The sequence below is a fragment of the Rattus norvegicus genome, chromosome 1 (assembly GCF_036323735.1).
Source record: "Rattus norvegicus strain BN/NHsdMcwi chromosome 1, GRCr8, whole genome shotgun sequence".
NCBI lineage: Eukaryota > Metazoa > Chordata > Mammalia > Rodentia > Muridae > Rattus > Rattus norvegicus.
In genome coordinates, this window is record NC_086019.1 from 88,063,058 (window position 1) to 88,089,714 (window position 26,657).

At 50.7% G+C, this 26,657-nt stretch overlaps 2 protein-coding genes, 1 long non-coding RNA gene and 1 other non-coding gene across 7 annotated transcripts; 3 read left to right on the forward strand and 1 right to left on the reverse strand.

Moving 5' to 3' along the window:
- The first annotated feature begins 66 nt into the window (after nucleotides 1-66).
- Nucleotides 67-13,025, forward strand: Rtn2 (reticulon 2). Of its 3 annotated transcripts, NM_201562.3 has the most exons (10): nucleotides 235-268; nucleotides 3,539-3,583; nucleotides 3,750-4,217; nucleotides 4,311-4,571; nucleotides 9,880-10,087; nucleotides 10,371-10,509; nucleotides 10,615-10,684; nucleotides 11,389-11,435; nucleotides 12,189-12,247; nucleotides 12,483-13,025. In NM_201562.3, exons 1-10 carry the CDS (start codon nucleotides 235-237, stop codon nucleotides 12,559-12,561), a joined length of 1,410 nt encoding a protein of 469 aa, NP_963856.1. In that variant the 3' UTR covers nucleotides 12,562-13,025. The 3 variants fall into 3 exon arrangements, with proteins under 3 accessions (XP_038967227.1, NP_963856.1, XP_017444605.1); XM_017589116.3 differs by lacking the exons at nucleotides 235-268; nucleotides 3,539-3,583; nucleotides 3,750-4,217; nucleotides 4,311-4,571 and adding an exon at nucleotides 7,945-8,097 and having other exon boundaries at nucleotides 12,483-12,939; XM_039111299.2 differs by lacking the exons at nucleotides 9,880-10,087; nucleotides 10,371-10,509; nucleotides 10,615-10,684; ... (1 more) ...; nucleotides 12,189-12,247; nucleotides 12,483-13,025 and adding an exon at nucleotides 7,731-8,031 and having other exon boundaries at nucleotides 67-268.
- A 4,530-nt stretch (nucleotides 13,026-17,555) lies between these two features.
- Nucleotides 17,556-17,642, forward strand: Trnastop-uca (transfer RNA opal suppressor (anticodon UCA)). The gene has a single exon. It is a non-coding gene; the product is annotated as a tRNA-Sec (tRNA).
- A 1,624-nt stretch (nucleotides 17,643-19,266) lies between these two features.
- On the reverse strand, nucleotides 19,267-26,449 carry Fosb (FosB proto-oncogene, AP-1 transcription factor subunit). 2 transcript variants are annotated; one of them, XM_039101873.2, is made up of 5 exons: nucleotides 25,678-26,449; nucleotides 23,475-23,795; nucleotides 22,923-23,030; nucleotides 21,483-21,638; nucleotides 20,234-21,342 (listed from the first exon to the last, which is right to left on the reverse strand). In XM_039101873.2, the coding sequence occupies exons 1-5, from the start codon at nucleotides 25,801-25,803 to the stop codon at nucleotides 21,340-21,342; spliced, it is 714 nt and encodes a 237-aa protein (XP_038957801.1). In that variant the 5' UTR covers nucleotides 25,804-26,449; the 3' UTR covers nucleotides 20,234-21,339. The 2 variants fall into 2 exon arrangements, with proteins under 2 accessions (NP_001243438.1, XP_038957801.1); NM_001256509.1 differs by having other exon boundaries at nucleotides 19,267-21,638; nucleotides 25,678-26,127.
- Nucleotides 21,133-22,252, forward strand: LOC103691049 (uncharacterized). The gene is made up of 2 exons (XR_590089.2): nucleotides 21,133-21,273; nucleotides 21,585-22,252. It is a non-coding gene; the product is annotated as an uncharacterized LOC103691049 (long non-coding RNA).
- Nucleotides 26,450-26,657: the final 208 nt, after the last annotated feature.

Genomic DNA, 26,657 nt, shown 5'->3' on the forward strand with positions numbered 1-26,657 from the left:
CCCACCCCGGGACCCAGCGCTGCAGTGCCTGCTCCTCCGCGGCCCCGCCCTCTCGCGCCGTGCGGAGCAGAGGGCGGCGGCGGTGGCGGCGGTGGTGGCGGCGGCGGCTGCTGGGGCAGCCCCGGAGGATGGCGGCGGCGTCGTGGACGCGGTGGAGATGAGTGCCCGTGGCCCCAGGCCCAGGGCGGCACGGCCGGAGTGGGCGGGGGTCCCGATGCAGGCCCGAGGGGGGCCATGGGGCAGGTCCTGCCGGTCTTCGCCCACTGCAGTGAGTATAGAGAGGCTCCGGCCTGGTGTGGGGCACAGAAAACCGGGTGGGATCCTCCTAGGGTCTCCATCTTCTGTGCGCGGGCTCGAGGGAAAGCCGGGCTGCAGGGAAGGAGACAAAGGAATCCTTCCCCTCCCCTCCCCCCCGCGCTTTGGAGGCAACTGGGGCATCCTGACCCGGAAGACCCAGTGCAATGGGGTGGAGGTGTGGGGGGGGTCATAGAGATCGCCGGGGGGGGCCGTGGGGCGCTGGATTGGGTTGCCCCGCCCGATGTGAGAAGGAGCAAGAGTGTGGGGAGCTGTCCCCGGCCCTGGTGCTGGCCGCAGCTGAGGGGTTGAGTCAGGATGGAATAGAAGGATCCGACTCCCCTCAGCATCCATTTTTGCATCTCACCCTCATGATCTGCCCAAAAAACACTCATAATATCACTCTGGGTGTCCGATCCCCTATCCTCAGAAAACAGCCATCCCTGGGTTGGTGCCAAGTCTACTGAGTCTTTAGCGGGCTTTTCCACTCAGTAGTAACCCTGCTGAAGATCACACTCCTCTTCAGGCCTCTGGTTGCCCAGGTGAGGAAATGAGACGGGGTATGGGGTCGGGTTTCTATTTTCGAAGGCTGTCGAGGCTCTCCTGTGTGCAGAGCCCCTAAGTTAGTTCGAGAGTCTGGCTTCCCGGTCCCAAGCCCCTTGTGTCATCCTGCTCCACTCTGAGCCATTGGCTCTGGCAGTCGGTGTTTACCCGTGCGTCCGACACAGGGTGGTTCTGACAGCTGGGGATGCCGACGCCAGCAGATCTAGCCACTTGCACGTCTTGGGTATCCAGATGCCCAAGTTCTGAGAATGTGCGATTTGGACATTTTTAGTTTCATTCCCCTCCTCCCAGCGTCCAAAGATCTCATCTTCAGCCGAAATCACAAGGGGGAGACGGTGCAGTCCTGTCCCCAGCCAGCCCCACCTCTCTCGTCCTCATCTATAATCTGCCACCCCCCTCCACTCACACCTTCATACCCCTCTCTTTTCCTGTTCTTATCACAGCGCCTACCCCAGGAGCTTTGACTGACCTTCCCCTCTGTCTGGAAGGGGGGCATCTGAGGTCTGATGCCATCAGAAAAGCCTTGGAAACTACTCCCAAGGCATCTGAGGTCTGATGCCATCAGAAAAGCCTTGGAAACTACTACTCTGTGTCAAGCAGAGCTCCATCTCCCTGACTCTGTTGGACTCGATGTTTTACGGACTCTTCCACAGAGTATAACTTTATGAAGTCAGGATTTTGTCTAGTTTGTCCACAACATAGCCCTCTGGAACCTAGAACAGTGCCTGCCACATAATGTGTGCTCAGTGCATGCATGACTGAATGAATGCATGACTGAATGCACAGAAACCTCCCAAGGCTCCTACCTTGAACACTGACATAAAGCTTCTAGTAGTCCAGATTGGGCTTGGATTGTATGTACTGTGTATGTAGCAATATGAAGTTAGCCTTGAGATTCAGATCCTCCTGCCTCCACCTCTCCCATATTGGGTTTACAAGCGTGCACCAACACACCCTGTTTATTTCATGCTGGCCATCCAACCTGGGGCTTTGTGTTTTGTGAGATGCACATCCTTGGACCTGGTTCAGAACTTCTAAGACCCCTCTGTTTCTATGTTCCTCTCATCCTCCCCTTCCTCTTCTGTTCCTCTAATTAATTAATTTTATTTATTTTTAAGAGTAATTCATTTTATGCATATAAGAACTCTGTCATCATGTATACCTGCATGCCAGAAGTGGGCATCAGATCTCAGTATAGATAGTTGTAAGCCACTATGTGGGTGCTGGGAATTGAACTCAGGACCTCTACAAGAGTAACAAGTGCTCTTAGCCATTGATCCATCTTTCCATTTTTATTTTATCTTTCTTTTTAGAATTATTTATTTACTTCATTTATATGAGTACACTGTCACTGTCTTCAGACACACCAGAAGAGGGCATCAGACCCCATTACAGATGGTTGTGAGCCACCATGTGGTTGCTGGGAATTCAACTTATGACTTCTGGAAGAGCAGTCACTGCTCTTAACCGCTGAGCCAGCTCTCCAGCACCCCATTTTTATTTTATATGTGTATGATGTTTTTCCTTCATGTATGTCTGTGCATCACATGCAGTGCCCACTGCGGCCAGAAGAGGGCGTCTGATCCCTGACAGTGGTCCTCAACCTTCCTAAAGCCGTGATCCTTTAATATAGTTCTGCATGTTGTCGTGACCCCCCAACTGTAAAACTATTTTCATTGCTACTTTGTAATTTAACTTTTCTACTGTTATGAATTATAAATATCTGATCTTAGGCGACCCCTGTGAAAGGGTCGTTAGACCTCCTCCAAAGAGGTCAAGACCCAAAGGTTGAGAACTGCTGCCTTAAAACTAGATGGTGTGAGCCACCCTGTGGGTGCTAGGAAACAAAGCTGGGTCCTCTGCAAGAGCAACAGGTGCTTTTAATAAAAACCATTTCTCCAGCTTCTCTCTTCTTTTCCTTTTTTTCCTTCCTCCCTCTCCTCCTTCCCGTCCTCCCCTTTCTCCTTTCAGCTGTGTTTGTATGGACTGACTGCCTCCAGAGCTTCCTGCAGGCTTGTAGGTGCTCACCTCCCGAGCATCCCAGCCATCTTTTTGCTTTTTTTAATTTTGAGACAAGCTTGCTAACTTGCCCTAGAAAGCCTTGAACTTGTGGTCCTCCTATTTCAATGTCCAGTAGTTGGGAGTACATGTCTGTGTCATCAAACCTGCAGCTCTGAGCTTCTGGCATCGATGTCCTTACCGTTTTACACTCTATACAGAAAGTGAAGTGCCCTATCATTCAATAGGATTTCTTAAAATTTCAACTATCCAGGCCTCCAGCAGTGGTGCATTGCCATGATTAAAACAATTTTTTTTTATGCTGGGCACTGGTGGCACACACCTTTAATCCCAGCATTGGAGAGGCAGAGGCAGTTGGAGTTTGAGGCCAGCCTGGTCTACAGAGTAAGTTCCATAATAGCCAAGGCTCCACAGAGAAATCCTGTCTTGAACCCGCCCCCCCAACCACGAATTTTTGTGTGCTTTTAAGTGTGTGTGTAAGCTCGAGTGCCCATGTGCATGCTGCATGGACCCGGGTCCTGTGTGTCAGAGGTCAACGTTTAGAGAGTCAGGTAGGATTGTCGAAATGCACCTGCACCTGCTGGGCCTTGACAGCTCATGTCTGTGACTTTGACCATCTACGCCTTTAGATTCTAGAATCTTCATTTCTTTCCCATTGCAGAAGAAGCTCCATCTACAGCCTCTTCTACCCCCGATTCCACGGAAGGTAAGTGGAGTGTGTGTGTGTGTGTGTGTGTGTGTGTGTGTGTGTGTGTGTGTGTGTGTGTGTGAAAGCTTCAGGATTGGATGGTTCGGAGAGACTGAGAACCCTTCTCCCACTCTCCCACTCTCCCATTCTCCCACTCTCCCAATCTCCCACTCTCCCACTGCAGGAGGGAATGACGACTCGGATTTTCGGGAGCTGCACACAGCCCGGGAATTCTCGGAGGACGAAGAGGAGGAGACTACATCGCAGGACTGGGGCACCCCCAGGGAGCTGACCTTTTCCTACATTGCCTTCGACGGCGTGGTGGGCTCTGGGGGCCGTAGGGATTCAGTTGTTCGTCGTCCCAGGCCCCAGGGACGTTCAGTCTCAGAACCAAGGGACCCACCCCCACAGCCCAGCCTGGGTGACAGCTTGGAGAGTATCCCTAGTCTGAGCCAGTCCCCAGAGCCGGGGCGTCGCGGTGACCCAGACACTGTACCTCCAGCTGAGCGCCCGCTGGAGGAACTGAGGCTTCGGCTGGACCAGCTTGGCTGGGCTGTCCGGAGTGCGGGATCTGGGGAGGATTCGGCCACCAGCAGCTCTACCCCGCTGGAAAATGAGGAGCCGGATGGATTGGAGGCCAGCGAGGCTGGAGGTGAGATCTCAGAGGTGTGCGGAGGGTGTGTGGCTAACCAGGATACTTCCAAGAAGAAAGGAAGCTCATGGCCTTCTCTCTCTATGACACCAGAGACGAATCTGGAACTCCGACTTGCTCAGCCTCTACATTTGCAATTTGAGGGCTTGACTCCTCAGCTTAGCCCGAGCTCCGGGATTCCCCAGGCGCATACCCCATCCCCACAGAGATCTCAAGATTTGAACACCGGTCCTGATGAGCCGCTGCCGAATGGGGAAGGAGAACATTGGCGGCTGCTGGAGCAGGAGCCAATCACGGCCCAGTGCCTCAATAGCACAGACCAATCAGAATTCACGTTGGAGCCGCTCCTTCTAGGTAAGCAACTAGTTTGTGAGCAAAGGACTTGGCTACAGAGGGCCATGTACACAGCTAAACAGAGGTGAAGAGATTTACACTTAAATGTGATGAGACCAGCTTGGCACAGGACCCTAGAACAGTGGAGAAGGGAGTCCCCCAAAATTCCCTTTACCTGAGTGTGTGGTTTGAGGGGTCTCCCAAACACACATTCACACTGGTAACTATCTAGGGCCTCCTGCATTGTAGGCACAAGCCCTACACTGAAATACATCTCTAATCCCCCTCGGCTTTTATTTTGAAAGAAGCCCAGGCTGGCCTTGAACTCCATCTACCTGCCTCAGCTTGAGTTGGGATTATAGACCTGCAGTCCCCAGACCCTGCTTTCACTGACTCCATACAGTTCCCTACCCGCCCACAAGATCAGGGTCCTTGTGGCTACCGGGATTGCCTGCTGTCAAAAAAAGGAATCCTCCCTTTTTCATTTGGAGTGCCCCATCTAGAAGTTGAATATGCCCATGGGGCTTACGAAATGTTTTAAATTATTAGGCCTGGCACGGTGGCACACACCTTTAATGTCAGTATTTGGGAGGCAGAGGCAGGTGAATCTTGGTGAGTGTGAAGCTAAGCTAGTCTACACAGGAAGCTTAGTGAGACCCTGTCTCAAAAAATTTAAATTAATTTACTGTGTGCAGGTGTGCGTGTGTAAAATACATGTACTTGCAAATCATGTAAAGCCCATGGGTTTTAAATTTTTTTAGTTAACTTTTTTTTTTTAAGACTTATTTATCATGTATACAGCATCCCACCTTCATGTGTGCCTGCAGGCCAGAAGAGGGCATCGGATCCCATTACAGATGGTTGTGAGCCACCATGTGGTTGCTGGGAATTGAAGTCAGGACCTTCGGAAGAGCAGCCAGTGTTCTTAACCTCTGAGTCATCTCTCCAGCCCTAATTAACTTTTTTTTTACATTCAGGTTTACTTATTTCATTTTGGGTGTATAAATGTTTTGCCTGCATGTATGTCTGTGCACCACGTGCATACCTGGTGCCTGTGGAGGTCAGAAGAGGGAGTCGCATCCCCTGTAACTGGAGCTGGGATGGCTGTGACATGTGATGCAGCACTGGGAACTGAACCCAGGTCTTTCTTTCTCTTTTTCTTTCTCCAAGACAGGGTTTCTCTGTGTAACTCTGGCTGTCCTGGAATTCTTTCCGTAGACCAGGCTGGCTTTAACCTCAGAGATCCACCTGCCTCTGCCACTGGAGTGCTGGGACTAAAGGCATGAGTGGGTACCAACACTGCCTGGCTTGAACCCATGTCTGCAAGAGCCCCGAGCCATCTCTCTAGCCTCTCAAAGGGCTTCTGAGAGACCACCCTCACCTTGCAAAGGCAGAGTCTCTCTTTCGCAAGGGTTAGGGTCGGGTGTGTTGAGACAGGGTCTCACTATATAGCTCTGACCGTCCTGGAACTCACTTTGTTGTCCAGGCTGGTCCCAAACTTCACAGAAATCCACAGGAGAGTCTCTCTTCTCTCTGTTGCTTCATTGCCTACTCCAGGCCGTTCTCCTTCCTTTTTCAGCCTCTAATCTCATCTACAGGAGTTATTGGGATTACAGACACTGAGCCCCTGGGTTCTGGGGGTTTGCATTACAAGTATTTTTTTTAAATATTTATTTATTCTCTATAAGTACACTGTCACTGTCTTCAGACACACCAGAAGAGGGCATCAGATCTCATTACAGATGGTTGTGAGCCACCATGTGGTTGCTGGGATTTGAACTCAGGACCTCTGGAAGAGCAGTCAGTGCTCTTAACCACTGAGCCATCTCTCCAGCCCACATTACAAGTATTTTTATGCAGTGATCCTCCTCCCCCACCTCTAGAACAACTTTACTCTTTGTGCTGAAGAGACGGATTTGCTCTTAAAAGTACTTCCTTGCAGAGGCCAGGAGTGCTGCGCCGAACTGCAGTTCTAGGGATCTGACGCCCTCTTCTGACCTTCTCTGTCACCTACACTCAAGTGGGCATACTCACAAGGAGAGCCATAAAATAGAAACTGAGTTTCCTCTTGCCAAATGTGGTGGTGCACATCTGTAGTCCCAGAGCTTGGGAGGCAGAGACAGGCTGATGAGAGCTTGGAGTTCAGACTTAGGACTTTAAGATTTATTTATTTATTTTGTATATGAGTACACTGTAGCTGTCTTCAGACACAGCAGAAGAGGGCATCGGATCCTATCACAGATGGTTGTGAGCCACCATGTGGTTGCTGGGATTTGAACTCAGGACCTCTGGAAGAACAGTCGGTGCTCTTAACCACTGAGCCATCTCTCCAGCCCCAGACTTAGGACTTTAATCCTAGCACTTGAGTAGACTGAGATCAGAGTACTGGTAGTTTATGGCCAGCGGGGACAACATGAGACACTGTGGGTTTTGTTACTTAGTTAGTTAGTTAGTTAGTTAGTTAGTTAGTTAGTTAGTTAGTTAGTAGTTTCAAGACAGGGTTTCTTTGTGTAGACCAGGCTGGCTTCAAACTCCCAGACATCTGCCTTCCTCTGCCTCCTGAGTACTGGAATCAAAAGTGCACACTACCACAAGACAAGACACTGTGCTTTAAAAACAAAGAAACAAACAAATAAAAAAGACAAAACAGGGGCTGGGGATTTAGCTCAGTGGTAGAGCGCTTACCTAGGAAGCGCAAGGCCCTGGGTTCGATCCCCAGCTCCGAAAAAAAGAACCAAAAAAAAAAAAAAAAAAAGACAAAACAAAACTAGGCCAGGTGTTACTTCATGTGAGTTTGAGGCAAGCCTGAGTCTACATAGTGAGTTCCAGGACAGTCAGGAGTGTGTAGAGAAACTGTCTCAAATGTAAATAAATAAATAAATAAATAAATAAATCTTTTTTAAACTTCTTAAAAGTTTAATTTACTATTTTTTTTAAATGTAGGAGTGTTCTGTCTTTATGGACACCTATGTGCAGATGGTTGTGAGCCAACATATGGTGACTGGGTATTGAACTCAGGACCTCTAGAGAGCAGCCAGTGTTCTCTGAGCCATCTCACCAGCCCCCAGAAAACATTTTTAAAACTATAAAAAAGCAAAGCAAACAAGCAAACAAAACCTTTACTTAAGCCAAGCACTGAGGAACACACAGTTTTTAATTTAAATTTTATTTTAATCGCAGCATTTTGGAAGAAGAGACAGGTGCGTTTTGGTGAATCCCAGCACTTCACAGCAAGACCTTATCTCAAAACCAAAACAAAGCATTCTACTTTCCTCTAACTGTATCCATTGGTCATTTGTAAATAGACTGGGCCTTCGTTTTAAAAGCCTGGGCCTCCAGGCACCGCAAACACATGGTTAAAGACAGCTCCCTGTCTATTTACTAAGTCCCAATTTGGGAACTGTCCCCACCTCTCTGGCCAGCCATTGGTTAGGTTACAAAGGGGCCCTTCCCCTCTGCTCTTTCCCTCGGGTCCTTCTCAAGTGGGCAAAATCCCCAGGACTGGGCGTCTGCAACCGTTCTCTCGGAGCCAAGATGGGGAGTAAAGGTGGGCTTGTTGGACGGCTTGGAACTGGGGTCCGGGAACAAAGCAAAGGGGTTCAGATTAGTTCTTTCCATCCTGCGATTGGGGGCATGTTTTCTCCTCCTGGGAGTTTGGACCTGTCAGAGAGGCATGCTGGAGCTGGGGCGGCTTATGGAGGGGGGGCGTCTCCGGAGGACGTTGAGGGGACATGGGAGTCCCCTGTTCAGGCTAGAACTTTGGGGCCCGGGAGCAGGGAGGCACCCATCCCCCCAGCCTCGTGAACTGGCCACGGAGCTGTCATTCAGGGCTGGACGTGCCAGCACAGCTGCAGGAGGCCCCCTCCCCCTCGCGTGCCTAAACTTAGCCCCGCCTCAGGCGACCCGGCCCCTCCCCCACCCGCTGGTATCTGTCTAGGGAGACAGACTGGGTGGGCCCCTGCATTAGGACAGGAGGACTGCTCTTAAGTGTTGTCTGGGGGTACAGGAGTGAGAGAGAGGGCAGAGAGTGTGGTCAGTTGAATGGGTTGCTTTGAAAGCAGTAAGGGTGGGTGGGAGCTAGAAGGAAACGGAAATCAAAATTTGGGACTCAAATGGGTGTGGCTTCTTGGGAGGGCTTTAGAGGTTTAAATGACTAAGATAAACCGTTAAGGGCTGGAGGTACCCTACCAGGGGCTCAGGCCTGGCTAGGGAGTTGAGCTCCACATCTCTGGGAGGGGTCAGTAGTTTGCATTTACGGTTCAAAGTATTGGAGTAACCATACACTTAGGACTTTAAAAATGTTTTGGTAACTAGGCATGATGGCAGGGCCCTGTCATCCCAGCACTTGGGAAGCAGAGGCAGGAGGATGGCTGTAAGTTCCAGGTCAGCCAAGGCTACCAAGACCCTGCCACAGAAAAGGAAAGATAACAACAAATAAAAACTGTTAGTTTTCCTTGTGATCGATCTGACAAAATTTACACCGTTAAACAATAGGGAATGGGCTCACCCAAGTGATTTCCAACTTGGGAGTGTATTTCAGGGCATGCAGAAGTGAGAATATTCACAGAAGAGGGGGTACAAAACAGAGTGAATGACTCCCCACATTGAGTTCAGAGTTGAATAAAATGAATGTCACAGCCACAATAGAATATTATATGGCCCTTTAACCACAGAGCCAGGCATGGTGGCACAGAGCTTTAATTTTTACCCTCCAGAGGCAAGGGCAAGTGAGTCTCTGTGAGTTCAAGGCCAGCCTGTTCTACATAGCAAGTTTCAGGACAGCCAGGCCTACATAGTGAGACCCTGTCTCCAATAATTAAGACTGGTCAGGGATGTAGCTCATAATAAAAGACAGACAGACGGACAGATAAATAGATGGGTGGGAGGGTGGATGGACGATGGGTGGATGGATGGACAGACAGATATGACTGGTCAGAATGTAACTTATGATAGATAGATAGATAGATAGATAGATAGATAGATAGATAGATAATGGATGGATGGACGGACAGACAAGACTGGTCAGGGAAGTGGCTCAGTTGGTAAAGGTTTTACCTAGCATGCATAAAGCCCTAAGTTTGATCCTCCACACCTTGCACTGAGGGGGTAGAGGCAGGAGTATTTGCCTTGAGTTTGAGGTCAGTCAAACTTAACTCAGTCTAAGAAAAGGAAAGAATGAATTAGAATAATCAGGAGTTCAAGACCAGCCAGGGCTGCATAGTTTAAAGTCAGCCCTTAGCTTCACAGTGAGACCTTGTTTCCAAAAAACTGACAGAAAGGGAGTGAGCCTAGTCAGGTCGGGATCCCAGCACTGCCTTCTTCCCCACAGTGGCAGACCTGTTGTACTGGAAGGACACCAGGACGTCGGGAGCCATCTTCACGGGCCTCATGGCCTCTCTCCTCTGCCTCCTGCACTTTAGCATCGTGTCCGTGGCTGCGCACCTGGCCCTGCTGGGTCTCTGCGCCACCATCTCTCTCAGGGTTTACCGCAAAGTGCTGCAGGCCGTGCACCGGGGCGACGGCACCAACCCTTTCCAGTGAGAATGCCTGACCCAGCCCAGCTGACTGACCATCCCTTGTGACCCTTGACCTCTCTCATTGTTTTTGATTCTGTGAACCCTGCTCCCCCATAAGCCCTGATCTTTGTTCTCCCTTTATCCCTTTATCCTTGATAATCCTTGATTCCCTTCCCAAATCTTAAACTTGACCTCAGCCCTAACTCTGGTCTTCTGCCAAACGTCCCTTTCTTGTTAAAGCCACTTGCCCAAGTCTGAGTCCCACCCATGCAGAGCACCACACCACACTCCTTTATCCCATCAGGGCTTACCTGGACATGGACCTGACCCTGACTCGGGAGCAGACAGAACGTTTGTCCCAGCAGATTGCCTCCCACGTGGTCTCCACGGCCACACAGCTGCGGCATTTCTTCCTCGTAGAAGACCTGGTGGATTCTCTCAAGGTACCCCCAAAACTGTTCGGGGACTCTCGACTCTCTCCTCTATACCTGTGGTGGGGGTGGCGCAACAGCCGGTAGGTCTTCCTGACACTGAGCCTTACTCCATAGCTGGCTCTTCTCTTCTACATCTTGACCTTCGTGGGAGCCATCTTTAACGGCTTGACTCTTGTCATCTTGGGTGAGCTGGGAAGGCTGAGGCCACGGGGTTTGGGGGGTGGAGGGTGAATGGAAGGTGGGAAGGGTAAGGGGGCTTGGGAGGTGGAATAGCTCCACGTGGAGTGTAGAGAAACTCTCTCGTGCACTGTGTGGACGCATCACCTGTCAATCAAAAGCTGTTGAGCTTGGGGCTGGGGATTTAGCTCAGTGGTAGAGCGCTTACCTAGGAAGCGCAAGGCCCTGGGTTCGGTCCCCAGCTCCGAAAAAAAGAACCAAAAAAAAAAAAAAAAAAAAAAAAAAAAAAGCTGTTGAGCTGTTAGCTTAGGCAGGAAATAGGAAGCGGGAGTTCCGGCAGGGAGAGAGGATTCTGGAATAGAGTTAGCCCTGATGCTGATGGAGAGAATCGCATCAAACTGAGAAGTGCTAACCAGGCATGTGGCATTCATAGAATAAACGGGTTAAATGAGATAGGAACCAGTCGGGGAACAAGCCCATGGCCAAGGCATTCATCATTCATTCATGACATACTAAGTCTCAGAGGTGTTATTTTGGGAATTTGGGGGGGGGGGGAAGCCTTCAATGGAGCTGTCCCTCTGCTAGGAGAACCTGACTCTCTCTCTCTCTCTCTCTCTCTCTCTCTCTCTCTCCCTCTCCCTCCCTCCCTCTATCTCTCTCTCTCCCTCCCTCCCTCCCCCTTCCCCTCCGTCTCTATCTCTGTATCTGTAGGAGTGGTTGCTTTGTTCACCGTCCCCCTTCTGTACAGACAACATCAGGTGAGTACAGCAAGTTCTCCACTGTCAACGTGGAAGCCAAAAGTGGGTGGTGTGACTTCCTTCCTCCTATAACCAGGGTCCTACAGACAGGTCCCAGGCAGACTCAGGAGCTCTGCTGACACCCAGCACTCAGAGAGTGGGGCATGAGTTCAAAACCAGCTGCCTAGACTCTACCAATGAGGGGCTGGCTCACAGCTCAAGGAAGGGACCCCGAATTCAGTGCCACCAAAGAAGTAAGGTGGATTAAAATTCACATGAAACTACTATTAATACATCACTCCCAACTCAGAGCACGGCCCAAGCTGCTCACCCTCGGTTCTGAGAGGTATGGGTGTGGCATTCTGAGAACCCAGAAGGCTGAAGCAGGAGGATTGTTGTACGTTCAAGGCCACTTAGGGCTATGAAGCAACGAAGCCCTGTCTGAAAGACTAAGAAGCAGGCTGAGGTTGTAGCTCAACTAACAGAGTCCTTGCCTAGCGTGCACGAAGGCCCAGGTGGTGCACACACACAGTTGGGAACATTTGGGAACTAGAAACAGAACGTTCAAGGCCAGTGTCAACTACATTGCATGTTTGAGACCATCTGGGGCTACATGAGACCCCGGCTCAAAACAACTAAGGCAGAAAGGCCAGCTATGGTTCTCACAGTTGAAACTGGAGTGCTAGGCCCTCTTCCAATTTGGAGATGAAGGAGCTGAAGGCAGTGTCCCACATCAATTACCCAGAACCCTCTTTGTCTCTTTGGTCTCCCCAGGCCCAGATTGACCAGTATGTGGGGTTGGTGACCAGCCAGTTGAGCCACATCAAAGCTAAGTAAGTTTATGAGAAGATGACAGGGAAGAGAGTGGAGCCTGAGATTTGCTGTTGTTTGCAGGGGGGTTTTCTTTCCTCTTTCCCCACTCCCTCAGCTTCCCACTTCCTACCCCCAAATCTCCCAGGGCACATTGGTTCCATTTCAAAGCAGGTCATCAAGTGGAGGGCAGGTGCTATCGTCTGCACCTCCTCCATCTCTTGCCACACCTCATGGCCCCTAATTTTGCTCTCTCAGGATCCGAGCTAAGATCCCGGGGACCGGAACCCTTGCCCCAGCAGCATCAGTCTCCGGATCCAAAGCCAAAGCCGAATGAGAAGGGTGTCTTTGCCCGAGGGACGCCTGCCACACCCCAGCAGCCCTCTTCCCTTTCATTTCCCGTGCATCCACACCCTCTCCCACTCGGCCGAGCCATTTCCCAGTGGGAAGTGCCTGAGCGACCCAGACTACATTTCCTAAGAGGCTCTGCTCTAAGAGTCCAGGAAAAGACCATGCTCCTTGGCCGCGGAGCCTGCTGGGACTTGTAGTTGAATAGTGAGGACGCTGCTCTGCACTTCCGTGACCCGCCGCTGGAGGCGCCGTGAGGGGTTGGTGTCTCTGAGGCCACCAACCCCTGTGCTGGGGCTTTGCATGGGGCCCAGGCGAGCCTTGAGCTTGGATTTACACTGTAATAAAGATTCCTGTGGAAAATTCACTGCCTTCTATGCTTTAAAGTCCTTTCACTTACACCTTCCTACATTGAAAAAAATTAAAACAAACAAATAAAAACGTAAAAAACCTCTCTAGTTTCCTTAAATCCCAGCATTCAAGAGTCAGAGGCAGATGAATCTGCACTGTGAGTTTTAGAGCAGCCAGGGCTATGTAGAAAGACCCTGTCTCAAAACAGCCATCAACGGGTTGGAGAGATGGCTCAGTGGTTAATAGGACTGACTGCTCTTCCAGGGGTCTTGAGTTCAATTCCCAGCAACCACAAACCATCTGTAATGGGATCTGGTGCCCTCTTCTGGTGTGTCTGAAGACAGTGTACTCATATTACATAAAGTAAATATTAAAAAACAAAAACAACAACCATTGGGGGATCTGAATCAAGAAAACAAGAGAACCCTCAGATATATAAGTGTCATTTAATAATTTGACCTAAAAAATAGGGCTGGAGGGGTTGGGGGTTTAGCTCAGTGGTAGAGCACTTGCCTAGCGCAAGTGCAAGGCCCTGGGTTCGGTCCTCAGCTCCAAAAAATAAATAAATAAATAAATAAAATAAAATAAATAGGGCTGGAGAGATGGCTCAGTGGTTAAGAGCACCAGTTGCTCTTTGCTCTGCCAGAGAACCGGGGTTCAATTCCTAGCACCTACAGAGAGTGAGCGGCTCACAGCCATCTCCAACTCCAGATCTCAGGGGATCTGATGCCCCCTTCTGGTTTTTGCAGGCACTGCATGCACTTTGGTATACAAACACACATAACATAAACAAAACACAAAATAATACTGGCAATAAGGATTGGGAGACGGAACTGTCTCCATGATGTCATGTATACACACACACACATGATAACAATAAGAACGTTTTCTAATGTGATCCAGCAGAAATGCTCAATCCTAGAAGCTTCTACGGTTTTATTGTTTTATTCTATGATATTGTTTCCCACATGTCAGTCATTCCCTTGTGAGAGCCATGCTAGGGATGTAGTTCACCGAATGAGCACTTGCCTGGCATATATAAGGCTTGGGTTTAATAGACATAGACATTGCAGACAGACATGATGGCACACATCTGTAATCCCAGCACTGAGCTCCAGGCCTGAATTCCAGGTCAACTACATAGTTCAAAGGCAAACTAAGCTCTAGTAAGACTCTATCTTAAAAGATGAAAGGGTAGGTTATCTTAAAAGATGAAAGGGGGGGCTGGGGATTTAGCTCAGTGGTAGAGCGCTTACCTAGGAAGCGCAAGGCCCTGGGTTCGGTCCCCAGCTCCGAAAAAAAGAACCAAAAAAAAAAAAAAAAAGATGAAAGGGTAGGTGTGCAATTGCCTAGAATCCCCCAGTGAGGGATGGGGGCGTGGCTCAGTGGTAGAGCCCCTGACTAGAATCCCCTAGTGAGGGGCTGGGAGTGTGGCTCAGTGTTAAACAGCTAGCCTAGATTGCAAAGGGTCCTGGGTTCCATCCTCAGCACCATAAGTAAGTAAAAAAAAAAAAAACAAAAAAAAACAAAAACAAAAAAACAAAAAAAACAGAGCAAATATCTTTTTTGTAAAGAAATGTTACTTGCCACCTTGGAAGCAAGCCAGCATTGCTTGTCAGAATAGATTACAGCAAAGACAAACACAGAAATGTTAAGATGTGTTTGTTCATTGCCGTGTCACTTGCCTCTAGATGTACTTATCATCGTGGGAGACAGAAACAAGGTGCCGAGTAGGAGTTGTAGGCACAGGTTTGTGTAGTGGGAAAGTGATGCGCTCATCAAACCGAGAGGGTCTAGGAGATGCCTAAGGCACTTACAGCCATGCCCGACGACCTGAGTTCAGTCCCTGGAATCCACAAGATGAAAGGAGAAAACTAACTTCCAAAAATCGTTCCCTGCATCCGGGAGGCAGAAGTAAGCAGCTCTCTGAGTCAGAGACCAGCCTGATCTAGGTAGTGAGTTCCAGGCCAGCCTGGGTTACAGAATAAGACTATGCCAAAATATAAAACAAAACCAACAAAAGAAAACAAACCCCACCACTACCACCAAAACAGCATATTTGTATCTTCAACCCAGGTCTACTTTTTAAACTTACTTAGCTGTTGTTGCCATTGTCCCCCTCCCCTTTGCTTAGCAAGGGAGAGGCCATGGAGCACAATGGCAGCGTGTCACATACCTATGGCAGAATGGCAAGGTGGCCATTCTGAAGGTGATTCCTCCAATGGGCATGGTAGCAGGACGAGCCAACTCTGCGAATTGTCCTTGCACCTGCACGAAACAATTGTTGTTGTTTAAAATAACGTTTTCTAAAGATGCTTTCTAAGATATCTTTCCTGAGACATAGTGTTCATATCAAAGAATCAGGTGAGAGGAGAGTCCTGGTGAATAATGGGTCCAGGAACCTTAAAGCCCCCAGGCCCATCCCTGCACCCCGACTCGGGGCACGGAAAAACAAAAAACAAAAACAAACTGTTTCAGAATTGACGTACTGTCATCTAGCGCCTCCCAGAGGCCAACCCAATAGTCGACCCAAAGTGTATTTCATGGTTCACTGTGACTCCTCTAAGGGTGGAATGACTCTTCCACAGAGTCGTCTAACATCATTGGGAAACACAAATGTTTACATTAGGATTCATAACAATAGCAAAATTACAGTTTTGAAGTATCAGTGAAAATAATTTTATAACTGGGGGGTGGTCACCACAACAATGAAGACATGTATTAAAGGGTCACACAGCATTAGCAATGAGGAGAACCGCAGCTCTAGAGAATTCTGTGTCTCAGACGCATTATGCTGATGGGGAAACTGAGGCTCAGAAAAAGATTTGGCCTCCATTCACCTTCACAGTCAGGTAATAGGTAAAGGAATGTGGTGGTTTGGTTGTCTGTGGCAGGGGAGCCGAGCGATGATTTTCTAATATTTAAACCGGGGTCAGGTCAGAGGAGGCCTTACTAGGTGGTGTTATCTGAGACCAGGATGAGAGGAGACTTTGGGCCACACGGACATGGGGAGGGAAGACAACCAGGCTGAGGGGATTAACCAAGGAGGGCCAAGTCTCCTGCATTCCTCAAACCAGTTCCAGGAGGGTGGGGGGGTGTTTGTGGAGTGAAAGAGGTTAGATTATAGGGCTCTGTGAAGTAGGTAAAGAACTCTGATTTTCTGTCTTCTTTTTTTTTTTTTTTTTTTTTTTTGGTTCTTTTTTTCGGAGCTGGGGACCGAACCCAGGGCCTTGCGCTTCCTAGGCAAGTGCTCTGCCACTGAGCCAAATCCCCAGCCCCAATTTTCTGTCTTCTTATAAATCATTGGAAGATTTAAATTCCATGCTGTGACTCATGCTTTTAATACCAGCATTTGAGAGGCTGAGGCAGGAAGATTGCCTCAAAGTTCTGGCAAGCCTGGGCTGCATAATGAATTTCAGGCTGGCCAGGGCTAAAGAGTGAAAAAATAAATAAATAAATAAATAAATAAATATATATATATATATATATATATTCAACTCTTATAAAAGAAAACACGGGGTTGAGGATTCAGCTCAGTGGTAGAGCGCTTGCCTAGCAAGCGCAAGGCCCTGGGTTCGGTCCCCAGCTCCGAAAAAAAAAAGGGGGGGGGGGCTTGGGGATTTATCTCAGTGGTAGAGCGCTTGCCTAGGAAGTGCAAGGCCCTGGGTTTGGTCCCCAGCTCCGAAATAAAAAAAGCGAACAAACAAACAAAAAAACACATTAGGGCTGGCTTACAGTTTCAGAGAGGTACAGTTCATTATCATCATGGTGGGAACATAGCGGCATCCAAGCAGACATGGTGCTGGAGGAGCTGAGAGTTCTACATCTTGATCCAAAGGCAGCCAGAAGGAAACCGCCGGGATGGGACTAGACAACACAGGAGACTTGAATATGTATGACACCTCAAAGCCTCGCTTCCAAGTGACACACTTTCTCTAACAAGTTACACCTCCTCCAACAAGAAGGCCACACCTGCTAATAGTGTCACTTTCCATGGACCAAGCATAGTCAAACCACAACGGTGTAGGTTTCATTTCCCCTAGGGAGTTGGGCTACAGGAACTCAGCTGTGGTATTATCTGTGCCTCAGTCTCCCTGGCCCAAACACATGGATATAAAAAGGGATGGTTTTTAGCGTCTAAACGCAAGGGGGACTCCTTAGGTTCCCTACACACTTGCAGTTCTACAAAAGAACAGCAGGTGTCACTCTGCGGCCGCGTGCCATCAGCCCCTAGGAGCGGCTTGCTTCTCGCAGAAAAACTCGAAATCTGCTACGGAGGGGCTTCCGAGTGCCTCAGGGGGAGTTTTTTCTTTAAAAACAAACAAGCAAAAAAATAAATAAATAAAACTGACTTTTCACTTTGCAAAAAATTCTACTCCTAGACAGGGGGATAGGCACTTTAGGCTCTGTTTCCCAGAATGCAAGGCGCTATGCAAATGAGCTACTTATGTTTTAGTTACTAGGGTCATTCAAGGAACACTTTACAAAGAAAAGACATATTCAAAATAAAAAGTACAAGAAAAATCGAAACTCTTAAAATCAATCGTCTGATGAACGTCACAAAAACTCACCATAAGTGTAAAAATTTAGTATATTTGCCCTTTATATAGCTGTCTGAAAATAGTTGTCTCTGCCCGGATGATCCTCAGTGGTCTGGGGTGCAGGCTTCAAACCTGTAGCTGTTTAGCGACAGAGTGGTTCAATTCCACCTTTCGGGCGGGAGTATCTATCCCACTTTTGCTCCCGGCGAACCATTCTCCCTTCGTAAGCCACCTCTATTCTCATTTATTCTCCCTTCGTAAGCCACCTCTATTCTCATTTATTCTCCCTTCGTAAGCCACCTCTATTCTCATTTATTCTCCCTTCGTAGTTACTTATTTTTCTTCTCAGAAATTTCCGATCAAATACCTATCAAAAATGGATTTAAATTAGTCTCCACAGTTCTAGGATGTTCCTGTGTATCCTTGCTGTCTCTCCTTCAAGGATTTGCTCATCCAGTCATCTGCTCGCTTATGCATTTAGTCACACATGCACTTATTAATGATATATTTGTTCATTTGTTCACTCCGGCTCAGTCCAGCCTCTGCGTTGGAGCAGTAATGAGGATACAGTTGTGATCACACCTTTGGCCCTGGTCTTTTGAGTGGAGAGAGCACGACGCCAGGCAATTCGTATTTAATGAACTCGAGCGTATAAGGCCATCTCACAAGGAGACCTAAGCTGGGTGACCTTGAGACACAAGCTTGATGATGGACAAGCTGACAGAAGATAGAGAAAGGGGTAACCGAGGCTCGAGCACATTCTTCCTCTTTTCCAAGAATCCCCCAGACCACCCGATTGGTGAGCATCTCCTCCCGCAGCGAGTTATCCTTCGCAGGCTTGCTCTTAAAGAAGAGACATGTGTTCTGCCTCTCCATGCCTCTTGGATCCTTCCTCTCCTCCGCTTCCCATTCTCGATCCTTCTTGAAACCCTCAGCGTCCTCCTCAGCCTGGGATGAGCTAGAAGAGACCACCTAAAGCAAACCTAACTCTGCTCAAAACCTGCTGCGGCTCTCTAGTGCTTTCAAAAGGGCGTCTGCATTCTCAGAACGTCATTGCCTGTAGAATCTCCCTGGAGCTAACTCTCAGTCTCCACGTGCTCTCTGCTACCCTCACCACGAACCTCTGGCTCCCCTGGTGTACCAAGTCCTCTCCCCATAACAGATCTTTGGACCTGGTATCTATCATCCACGTGACATCGAACTCCTGATCGCCTTGCCTCCACCTCCCAAACGCTAGGATTTACAAAGGTCCCAGCTCTTACACTGCCTTAGTTGCTGAAGCCATTGCACACCTAAGGTCCTGAATAAATTCTTTCCCGACTAGGAAGTCTCTTAGACCCTTCACCAAATCCGTACCTTAAACTTTTCTGCCCCTTACTTTTCCAAGTAGATGGCACAGCCTGGGAACAAGAGAAGACCTAGCAAGTGTCCGGTTCCCTTCAGTCCCGCTGTAGGTCCTGATTCCTTAGGCGTCCCACTAAGTGCCTGCAAGATCTCCCTTGCAGTCCAAATTCTGTCTTACTGAAAGGAAGACGTGTAATAGGTGCCCAGGGAAAAACAGACACTTTGGCCTGAAGGATACATTTTTTTTAAAAGCTTTTTATTGGCGACAGTGCAGAACCAAGGGGGGAGGGGAACTGTTCAGTGCTAGACTGCCCCAGCACCCCCGGGGTCAAGTGCAAAATACAAAACAACAAAATTTAAAAAAAATCACAAATACAGCCTGGGTGAGGGCTATGGAGTCAATGAACTGTGGTCGGCAGCGGCAGGAGGCCCTTCATCTGATCAGACATATCCACCCAGAATTCTCAACGATATAGATTGTAAAAATCTACCACCCAGTCACACTTACTTACAAAAGTAAAATTGCATGTCCCCGACAAATCCGGAATTAACAGACAGACGGGAGGTCAGGGCCATTGAGAGAGGAGACATGTTGGAAGTGGTCTGAGCGAGACAGAGTTGAAAAAAGATAAAAGGAAAGGAAGAGGCTGTTTCCAACAGCCAGAGGGGCTGAGACAACAACAAAAAAAGTGACAAGTTAGGAAAGGGACAGCCAGAAAGTCTGACTCAAATCCCCAAAAGCGATTTTGAATTCCACAGCACACTTGCAAACGAGGAAGCTCGCACGCACGCACGCACACACACGCACACCCATATATAATATATTTATTTATACATAATAGATATAAGTGCTTTTTGGGAACCAGGAAAGGGATAAATAGCTGAGGGTTGGGGGTTGGGATTAGGCTTGGAACCGAGGACCCAGGACAGAGTATGGAATGTTCCATGCAGCACGGGGGGGGGCGGTAGGGCCCATCTCCCCAATATTAAAAAATAGAAATCTGACTCGTGGAATTCTCACGAGGTGAAAGCTGGAGGGAAAAGCCAGAACCCATATTCGGGGCTGGAGGAATTGGATGGATTAGGATAGTGGGAACTCAGCCCCCTCTGAAGTATGCCAGTCCAAAAATATTTGGGGGTTCAAATATCGAGGGTAGGGGAGCCAAAGCCTCAGCCCTGAAAACTTCTCTGGAAATTGCCTCGACGACCTCTGTGAGAGGATGCGGGGCTCCCAGGATGGGGAGAAGTTGGCGTCCTAGGCTGGGGAAGGCGAAGGACTTAGAGAAAATGTCTGGGGCCTGAGCAAGAAGGCCACCGGGATGCATCGCAGTCACTCCTTTCGGGTCTAACTCCCTGTCAAGGGTTGGAAGGGGGCAAGTGGAAGAAGGAGAGGCCCAGGGAAGGCTTTGGAGGGTTGGGGGTCAATCCCATCCGGCGCACCCAGCAATCTGGCCATTCATTCACAGTATAAAGCGCTCCAGCAAGACGGGCGTCGCAGCGCCCCCTGCTGCCCAAAACCAGAAAGGCCCAACGAGGACGGCCAAGGGCGCCTGGGTTGCCCGTGGGGGTGAGAGGGACATGGCATAATACTGCACAGGGGTGGGAGCGGGCCTGAGTTGGAAGGGGGCTCCGTAGCAGATGAGAAAAAAATCCAACCTGAGTCAGTTTTCCCAGGAGGGAAAGACTGAACAGTCAGATAGGGGTTCACATTTTGGAATCAGCGGGGAATTAGGGTTAGCAGACTCCCAAAGCGGCCATCGACTTCCCTCAGTCGGGGGTTCAATTCGTCCCGGAGGAGGTTGTAACCTCCTGGAAATGTTAGGTTAATCAGCTAAGGCCCGAGGGAGCAAAACAGAGCTATCTTGGTCACCCTGCACCCTGGAGGGTGGATGGGTGGGTAGGGAAGAGAAGGACAGTGCTGTCATTTCCTCGTTGGGTCTCTCTGGGGGTGCATGCCAGCTCGACCTCAACCCACCCTGTACCCCACACCCAGCACCCTTTCCCCTCCAGCCTCACGCAGGACGCCAAAGGTGGGCGTCGCATCCCACCCCACCCACCCAGCCAGCCAGCATCTATCCCCAGAAGGTGGGTTGAAGTAACAGGACAAAGTTATCTGCAGGAAGGGTGCACCCGCCCCACCCCGTCCCCAAAGTCACCAGCTCTCCGGCCTCGCCGGGGCGCAGAAAACCAGAGGCGGAGCACAAAACACAAAGGAGGTCCTTCCGTCAAGTCCGATGGCAGAGGCGACAGGCGGTCAGACAGAAGAGTCAAGGGGTCCTCACACACACCCCGGACCGCTTCCTCCCCTCTCCTCCTCTTCCTCCTCCTCGTTCCTTGCGGTTTTGTTTGTTTTGTTTGTTTAAAGAGTTTACAGAGCAAGAAGGGAGGGCGAGTTCAGGGGGTCGGACGGCTGCTCGCTGCCGCTGGTGCGTTGGGAGCCGGCGAACGCGGAGACCTCCGGGCAGGTGAGGACAAACGAGGAAGTGTACGAAGGGCTAACAACGGGGAAGGGGTCGCCGAGGACTTGAACTTCACTGTGTGTAAAGAGAGAAGCCGTCAGGTTGGGGGGTGCGTCTCGGCTGCTCTGGAAGGGCAGGGGCGGTGGTGGAGGGGGCGGCAGCAGCCAGCCGAAGCCGTCTTCCTTAGCGGATGTTGACCCTGGCAAATCTCTCACCTCGGCCAGCGGGCCTGGCCCCGGCCCCTCTTCGTAAGGGATCTTGCAGCCCGGTTTGTGGGCCACCAGGACAAACTCCAGGCGTTCCTTCTCTTTTTGCAGCTCGGCGATCTCCGACTCCAGCTCTGCCTTTTCCTCTTCGAGCTGATCCGTTTCCTAATGGAGCCCAGCAGGAGGCAGGTCATAGGAGACAAGAGAAAGCAGGGATGCTGGTCAGTGACCACACAGGGTGGCTTCACCCACCTCAACCCCCACACACATTCTAGCTGCTGATCCAGGGGCCTGGACGGCTCCCTCCCAACTGAGGGGAACATCCCCTAAGAGGAACTCCTGGTAGACTATGCCACTCGGTGCCTCAGTTTCCCCATCAGACTAAGAGATGGTTGGGAAAAGGCTAGGCAGGAATGGAAGTCTCTGATGGGCAAGAACTACAAGCCTGGTGTGATGGTGAACACGGGTAATCACAACGTTCAGAGACTGAGGCAAGGGAGAGATGGCTATTTCTTTGCGGCCAGCCTGTACTAAGGAGTCCTCTGCTTTAAAAGGGCGAAGGGGGCAATGCAGCTCACTGAGTCAAGGAGATTGTCAGCAAGCCTAGAAAAGTGGGTTCGATTCCTGAGACCCACAACATGGAGAGACCCAACTCTAAAAATTGCCCTCTGACGTCCTGTGGCGCACCAGCACTCACTCAAACATAGGTAAATAGTAAATGAACGAAATAACTTTTAAGAGAAAAGAAGAAAAACATTAAAGTTTGTTGAATCAGTAAATAATGCTTATGTGTTGTTTTTATGGTGGTTCTGTTACCCATCTCATTCAGCCTCCCAACAGGAAATCAGAGACACGCCCTGGTTTCAAGGGGTAAGAGGGCACCCTGCAGGCAGGTGGGGGGGTACACTGAGGTAGAAGAGAGAAAGAAGGGGGTTTGGTGGGCATCACCAGCTCAAGTTCAGGAGAACTGTAGAGAGCTGGGGTAGCAGGTAAGGAACTGACTTAGCACAAAATAGTTTCGAACAGGAGCCAGCCTGGATGATGGCATCTCAGCCAGGGACTGAGACTTGAGGCTACTAAGTTGGGGTAGGGGGACTGAACTACCCAGGAAGTTCCTCATCTCAGAAAAAAAAAATGGAGGCAGGGAGGCAAAATGGATTATTCTTTAGCCAAGGAAGGTGAGAGAATTACCTCCTCCAGCTTGTCTCCTTAGGCGTAGAGAAAGCCAGGAGGGTGACATGTGGGGACATACCCAGGGAAAGTGGGGAACAGTCGGAAGTAAGCGGGCACGGGTCTGAGCATGCGCATAGAGCTTCTTCAGGTTGCACTGACCCTTGCTCCCTAAGAGGGGTGTTCCTCATTTAGGACACAGGCGTAGTGAGAAATGGGGGAAGAACAAGGCAGAGAGCTCTCAGCACAGCCTTGAGACACCCCCAAACCCCTCCTTACCGCCTGGAGTCGGTCTGTCAGCTCCCTCCGACGGTTTCTGCATTTAGCTGCAGCCAGCTTGTTCCGCTCTCTGCGAACCCTTCGTTTTTCTTCTTCTTCTGGGGTAAGCTGAGTCAAAGAGAAAAGGACCATGAGATCTGGGGGTACCTCTATCAGCCCTGAGAAAACTCCTCTTCCTCTCGAACCTCAAATAACAACCCCTACTCCTCAGTGGCAGGAATGATAAAGTTCCTGCAGGCTTGAGACCTCAGAGGAACCCCCCAACTGAATAGTGACAAAAGTACTGTCACCTGCTTTTACTTCCCTCACCCCTCAGGCCAACTTTTTAAAATAACGATCTCTTGCAGTCCAGGCTGGATTCAATAAGTAACACAGGCTGGCCTTGAACTCCTGTTCCTCCTGCCTCCAGGAGAGCTGGGGTTACAGGCCTGCACAACCATGCCTGCTATATGCTGTACTGGGCATCTACTTCATGCATGCTAGCAAGCACTGTACCAACTGAGCCCACATCCCTAGACTCCTCCACACCAACTCCTGGGGCCTTATACTTACTGTTTCTTCTCGGGGTCTTCTAGGCCTGGCTCTGGCTGGGCGGGCAGACACGGGTCCACTGGTGCTTGTGCTAGTTGAAGGCCCACCACTTCCGCTTGCCCCACCAGTGCTGTAGGCACTCAGGCCCGGGGTTGAGTAGCTGGTTCCAGGCATGTCATAAGGGTCAACAGCTGGAGGCTGGGAGGCCAGTGGCTGCCCCTGGGACTGGGCCATGGAAGAGATGAGGGTGGGCTGCACGAGCCACTGAAGGTCCTGGCTGGTTGTGATTGCGGTGACCGTTGGCACGAAGGAGCCGGGCATTTCCCCGAGACCGGCGCACTCCTACGGGGTGAGACATACACACACAGGCGTAGACACACAAACAAAGCCACCGACACACAAACGCCCAACACACATAACACACACCGACCCCTGTGAGTGAGCACAGGGTGAGCGGGTGTGGATGTGTGTGTCACAGGCAAAAAGCCACAACACCCACCCTTCCACTACACCGTGACGCAGTGGTTAATGAGAGGATTCTGTTCAACTGCCTTCTACCTCCTCCTTCTTCCTCGGGGAAAGGTTGCACGGTTCCAGCGGGTGGTGAATCACACCCCGGGTTGGTGACTCTTAGGTGTGGGGGGGGGTGGGAGAGGAGGCTGGACAGAACCTGGTGACAAAACCTCCCGGGATGGAGCCACAGACATTCACACACACAGCCAAAACACCCCACCCCCACCACAGAGGGAGGGAGAGGGAGAGGCCTTAGCCCAAGCCTTCCTCTCCTCCACTCACACACAAACACCCCCCCCACTGCATGAGGGCTCCCGCAGGGGCGGAGATCCCAGTTCCAACGGTGTTGGGGGACTGGCCTAAGAGTTGAGGGCATCCCTCCCGAGTATCTGTCTCTTCCCCAGTGAGACTGACAGGTTTCAGTGGACTGATAGGGAGAGAAAAGTGACAGCGAGAATCTCTCAGATTGTTTTGCAGGGGATGCGGTGACATAGGATCTGCGTCCCCGAACCCAAGAAGCGTCCATTACCCCCCACCCCTTTCCCCGCAAGTGGAATCCTAGAGGCTTAACTACTCTAGGGGGCGTGGCGAGGGAAGGGCTGAATCCCTGGCCAACCAGAGCCCTGGGAACGAGGAGAAGGCGGACCTTTTAGAGACCACCTGGCTGCCACTCGGTAGGCTAGCCCATCTAGGGTTTGAACACCTCGGGAGGACTAAGTATCCAGAGCTCAGGGCGCACGTATATATGTGCCTGGAGAAGGGACGACGACCTTCAATTCCCCTTACAGGAGCTAACACTGAGCCAAAAGCCTCTAGCTTATGACAACAGAGGGACCAGGTCCAAAGAAAGTCCTCGCAGACCCACAGGGTGGCATCGAGTCGCCGGATCCTGACAAGAATCCCCTAGCTCTCCCTTTGGAGACCACCCCCCCCCCCCAACACGGGAAGAACCACAAAAAGCAAGGAAAGGAGCTACGCTCTACAAATAGGAAGGGAACGTTGATTGGCTAAAGGCAGCTCCGCGACAGCCAATCACAAAGCCGCGCTGCCCCCTCCCTTAGCAACGTGGCCTCGGCGTTCCAAAATAGAACGTGCCCGGGACGTCAGGGGCGGGGCGGGCGGAGGGGGCGCCGCGCGCCGTGCGTGCCCCGCGTCAGACGGAGGATTCCAGCGCGTCAGCCTTTACGCACGGGTCCCCCGTTACGTCTCCGCGCAGGAGGCGGAGGCAGCGTGACCGGGGTTCGAGGCCCGAACTATTGCAGGGTGGAGGGTGACCGCGGACCTGCAGTCCGCGCTTGGAAGGAGGAGGGAAGAAGAGGAGGCTACTGGAAGCTTCTCTGGGATTTTTCCTGTTTTGTTTTTCTTCCCTTACTTGCCTAGCTTTGGCTTAGGGAGCCGGATTTCGGCTAAAAGTTCTCAGCTTCTGCTAACCACCGCGTATATACTTTGCACAGGGCATCGCCAACGTTTGCCCAGCTGCATTCCTTTCCCGCGCTCCGCGCAAATAACCCTTTGCAAACATCACTCCATTCTTTGCAGTTTGCAAACAACAAAAACCAAAGTGCAAACCGAGTCTATTGGATTCCTAGATCCTGGGTTTTTGGCGCGTCTCTATTTGAGAGGATGCTCAATCCACACTTTAGCCTGAAAGAAACATTTTTTTTTTTTCGCACAACCACCAAAAGTAGCATCTTTGAGATCTAGAACTTACCTGGGAGGCGGCGGCGGTGGGTGGACTGCCGAAGGAGTCCACCGAAGACAGGTACTGAGACTCGGCGGAGGGTGATGAGCTACACCGGGAGCCGGAGTCGTAGTCTCCGGGGAAAGCTTGAAACATTTCCCTGGGCACAGGGGGGCCCCTGTGACCACGCTGAGGTCTTCTGGAAGCCAAGGCTATGGCCGAGTGGGATGAGATGCGAGTCCGGAGTAGACCGGACACGTCTCCAAAGTGCGCTGCTCGGGGAAGCTTAGTCTCCGGTTCGGAGAACTGCCCAAGTTTCGATGCAAGTTCCCTCTGTTGCGCTCCCAGGTCCCCTTCAGACCTCCGCTGTACCTCCTGAAAGTCCAGGCTCTGTCGGTTTCACGGGGGGCGACGCGGGGATCGCTCCCCGCCCAGAAACCCGCCGGGCAGTGCCGCGGTGCAGCGTGCGATTCAGATACCTTTCTAATCCCGTCCAGGCGTCCAAAGAAATGAGGGAGAGCAGAGGGCCACGATCCAGAAGCCCACAGAAAGTAAGTCTATCCCCCGGACGAATCAGAAGAACGATCTAGAAAGAGTCTTGCAAAAAGGAAACCCACAAAACTTTCTCTCCAGTTAAAAAAAAATGTATATATCTATAAAATTATTCACGGCCTCCAAGAAGAAGAAAAAGAAAGAGTCACCAGTAGTCAAGTCCAGCAAGCCCCGACTCCGCGTGTCCCCGGCGTAGCCGCTCCAGTCTTATGAATGAAACCGGGAGCCCGGAGCTGAATTTATGCCTCCGGGACCCGCCCCCCTGCTTGCGTCACCCGCAACTCCATGCACAAACCTCCCGAACTCTCCCTTCCCGCCTCCTGAGCCCCTTGTGGAGACCCCCAGGGCCTCGTGCACCTGCCACCTGCCCATAGAGTAACCCTGGGGGTCTCGGGGGTCTCCAAGACTGTGTTCTGAGGGGCTCCGCGGGAGGGGATCCCGCCCCGCCCTCCCCGGAG

What these genes read in the sequence shown, in the direction of transcription:
- Rtn2 (NM_201562.3), top strand. Translation starts at nt 235, where the DNA reads ATGGGGCAGGTCCTGCCGGTCTTCGCCCACTGCA. An exon ending in GCCGGTCTTCGCCCACTGCA is followed by an intron (nt 269 to 3,538) that starts GTGAGTATAGAG and finishes TTCCCATTGCAG; the next exon opens with AAGAAGCTCCATCTACAGCC. An exon ending in TACCCCCGATTCCACGGAAG is followed by an intron (nt 3,584 to 3,749) that starts GTAAGTGGAGTG and finishes CTCCCACTGCAG; the next exon opens with GAGGGAATGACGACTCGGAT.
- Fosb (NM_001256509.1), bottom strand. Translation starts at nt 25,803, where the DNA reads ATGTTTCAAGCTTTCCCCGGAGACTACGACTCCGGCTCCCGGTGTAGC. An exon ending in CCACCGCCGCCGCCTCCCAG is followed by an intron (nt 23,796 to 25,677) that starts GTAAGTTCTAGA and finishes CTCACCCCGTAG; the next exon opens with GAGTGCGCCGGTCTCGGGGA. An exon ending in GAAGACCCCGAGAAGAAACA is followed by an intron (nt 23,031 to 23,474) that starts GTAAGTATAAGG and finishes TCTTTGACTCAG; the next exon opens with CTTACCCCAGAAGAAGAAGA.